The sequence below is a fragment of the Echinops telfairi genome, unplaced genomic scaffold (assembly GCF_000313985.2).
Source record: "Echinops telfairi isolate 266 unplaced genomic scaffold, ASM31398v2 ScPeMD7_2;HRSCAF=8, whole genome shotgun sequence".
NCBI lineage: Eukaryota > Metazoa > Chordata > Mammalia > Afrosoricida > Tenrecidae > Echinops > Echinops telfairi.
In genome coordinates this window covers 13320534-13322889 of record NW_022103898.1, presented here as the reverse complement: position 1 = coordinate 13322889, position 2356 = coordinate 13320534, and the positions used below count along the sequence as shown (strand labels likewise).

Below are 2356 nucleotides of genomic sequence, written 5' to 3'. Positions count from 1 at the left end.
ACGTAAGCATTACCGTCCCAGTCCGCCTCCCACAGAAGCGCACTGCCCTCGAGAGGTGGCAGCTGCGGCTGCTGGGAAGAGAATGCTCAGAAGAATAGCGACAGGAACACCCTCCAGTCTGACTTCTCCCTCCTTGGAGAATTTAGTGGCTCTGGGGTCCACACAGTGCAGTGGGGCCCAGACTCCTCCTGCCTCGATGCCCCCCGTTCCCCGACGTGAGACTCGGGATCCCAGATGGCTGCTCAGTCAGCGGGAGTGGGGAGCGGGGAGGAAAGGGAGCACTGGACAGTCTCTTTGCTTTCATTGGTGGTGGTGGCAGGGGCGGGGAGGGCTAGTATCTGTCCTGGTATACGTGGAGGAATGTGACCAGGCTAGTCCTCCATCCTCCTGATGCTAGGACTTGCGGTCCGGGAGACGGGAGAAGGCATTCCAGAGTGAAGGAAGGTAAGCCTGAGTGCTGACCCTTTCGTGGCCAGGAGGAGCTGGCCGGTTCGGCTGGAAGGCTCTTGCTGAGGATGGTGGGGAGTGAGGCTGGCTGAGGAGACCGGAGGATCGTGTGCTCTGATCCTGAGCCTGGAGGAGGAACTCGTTTTCCTCTCAGTATGAAGCATTCATGGAGATTTTGACTAAGAGGGTGTTGTGGATGAAACAAAAGTCACGCTATGATGTGGAGGTGAGGCAGTTGGCCTGGGCGTGGCAATCATCCTGGCACCTTGTGCAGAAGCCATATTGCACCTAGATCACCAACTCATGTCCAGCTGAAGAGAAAAGAGCACAGGTTTTGAGATGAACTCAACTTGGCTTGACCACCTTGTCCCTTTGGGACCTAGGCCAAGCCACTCCCCACCCGGAATTCAATGTCTGAGGCAGAGACGGTAAAGTGTCCCCCCAAATCCAGTCTCCCCATCTTATACCGCAAAGATATTGTGCCAGGACTTGAGGCCACCCTACCTAAGGCTCCTTTGTCAGCCTCCCTTGCAGCGAGGTGCAGCCGGGAGCCTGCACTGTGGGTAATGGGATGGGAGGCGTAATGGGGTGCCACTTCCTGGACCTGCAACTAGACACGTGAATGGTTAGCAGATGTGTGAGCCAGGGAACGGGTGGCTTAGAGTCTGGTGGGGATTTTATCGAGCACCTACGACATGCCAGTGTCTTTCTGGGTTACTGGGGGTGCGGCAGTGAGCACAGGGACTGAAGGGCCGCCCTCAAGAACTGAGAGTCTAGGGCAGCGGTTCTCAACCTTCCTCAGGCTGCGGCCCTTTCATACAGTTCCTCATGTGGTGGTGACCCCCCAACCATAAAATTATTTTCGTTGCTACTTCACAACTGTAATTTTGCTACTGTTATGAATATGCAGGATGCACTTTCGTTGTTATACATTGAACATCATGAAAGCATAGCGAGTCATCACAAAAACAATATGTAATTATATATTGTGAAATATTTCTTTCTAATGACCAATCAATGACATTTTCTCTTGAAGCATGGTGTAGCATGGGTAACAGTCTTCACGCCGGGTACTCATACGTGGGCGTATCTGCAAGTGGGCGGACCCGCCTGGAAGCGGATAGAGGAGAGGTGTCTCAGCTCCTAAGACCATCGGAAATATGTGTTTTCTGATGGTCTTAGTCAACTGCTGTGAAAGGGTCCTTTGACCCCCAAAGGGGTCGCGACCCACGGGTTGAGAAGCGCTGGTCTAAGGGGAGAAGCAGAAGGAGATGGTTTCGGGAGTCTGCAGGCAGGGAGCAGGAGGACCACACAGCAGGCTGAGGGCTGAACGGGCGGACAGGAGCCTGGACGGGGCGGTCAGGCAGACCTCTCAGAGCAGTGAGGGGGCGGACAAGTCACGGGTTTCTGGAGGGAAGAGTTGGTCCTGAGGTGCGGTGGTAGGCAGGGGTGGACGGAGGGTGTGAATGAGGCTGGTGACTCCCTGATGCCCATCTCTGCAGACCCAGCGGAACTGAGCGGTGGGGAGACCGAGGAGCTGCAGCGGATCAAGTGGCACCGGAAGAAGCTTCTGGAGGACATCCAGGTGCGGGAGCACACACGCGCACACACACACGCTCATGCACTTTCTCGTGGACGCTCATGGGCACATACCCCATGCACACACACACTCACACACTCATGCTCACACCCATACACATGCTTACATCCACACGCACACGCTCGTGCACTTCCTCGTGGACGCTCACGGGCACATACCCCGTGCACACACACACTCACACACTCATGCTCACACCCTTACACATGCTTACATCCACACGCACACGCTCATGCACTTCCTCGTGGACGCTCACGGGCACATACCCCGTGCACACACACACTCACACACTCATGCTCACACCCTTACACA

The 2356-nt window shown here is 55.6% G+C and overlaps 1 protein-coding gene across 1 annotated transcript in view; it reads left to right on the top strand.

The window, feature by feature from the left end:
* Positions 1–1933: 1933 nt before the first annotated feature.
* CYTH4 (cytohesin 4) overlaps positions 1934–2356 on the top strand; it is a 25235-nt gene continuing 24812 nt past the window's right edge. The window contains exon 1 of the mRNA XM_004700707.2: positions 1934–2032. Within this exon, the coding sequence (XP_004700764.1) occupies positions 1934–2032 (99 nt within the window). The remainder of the gene's footprint in view (positions 2033–2356) is intronic.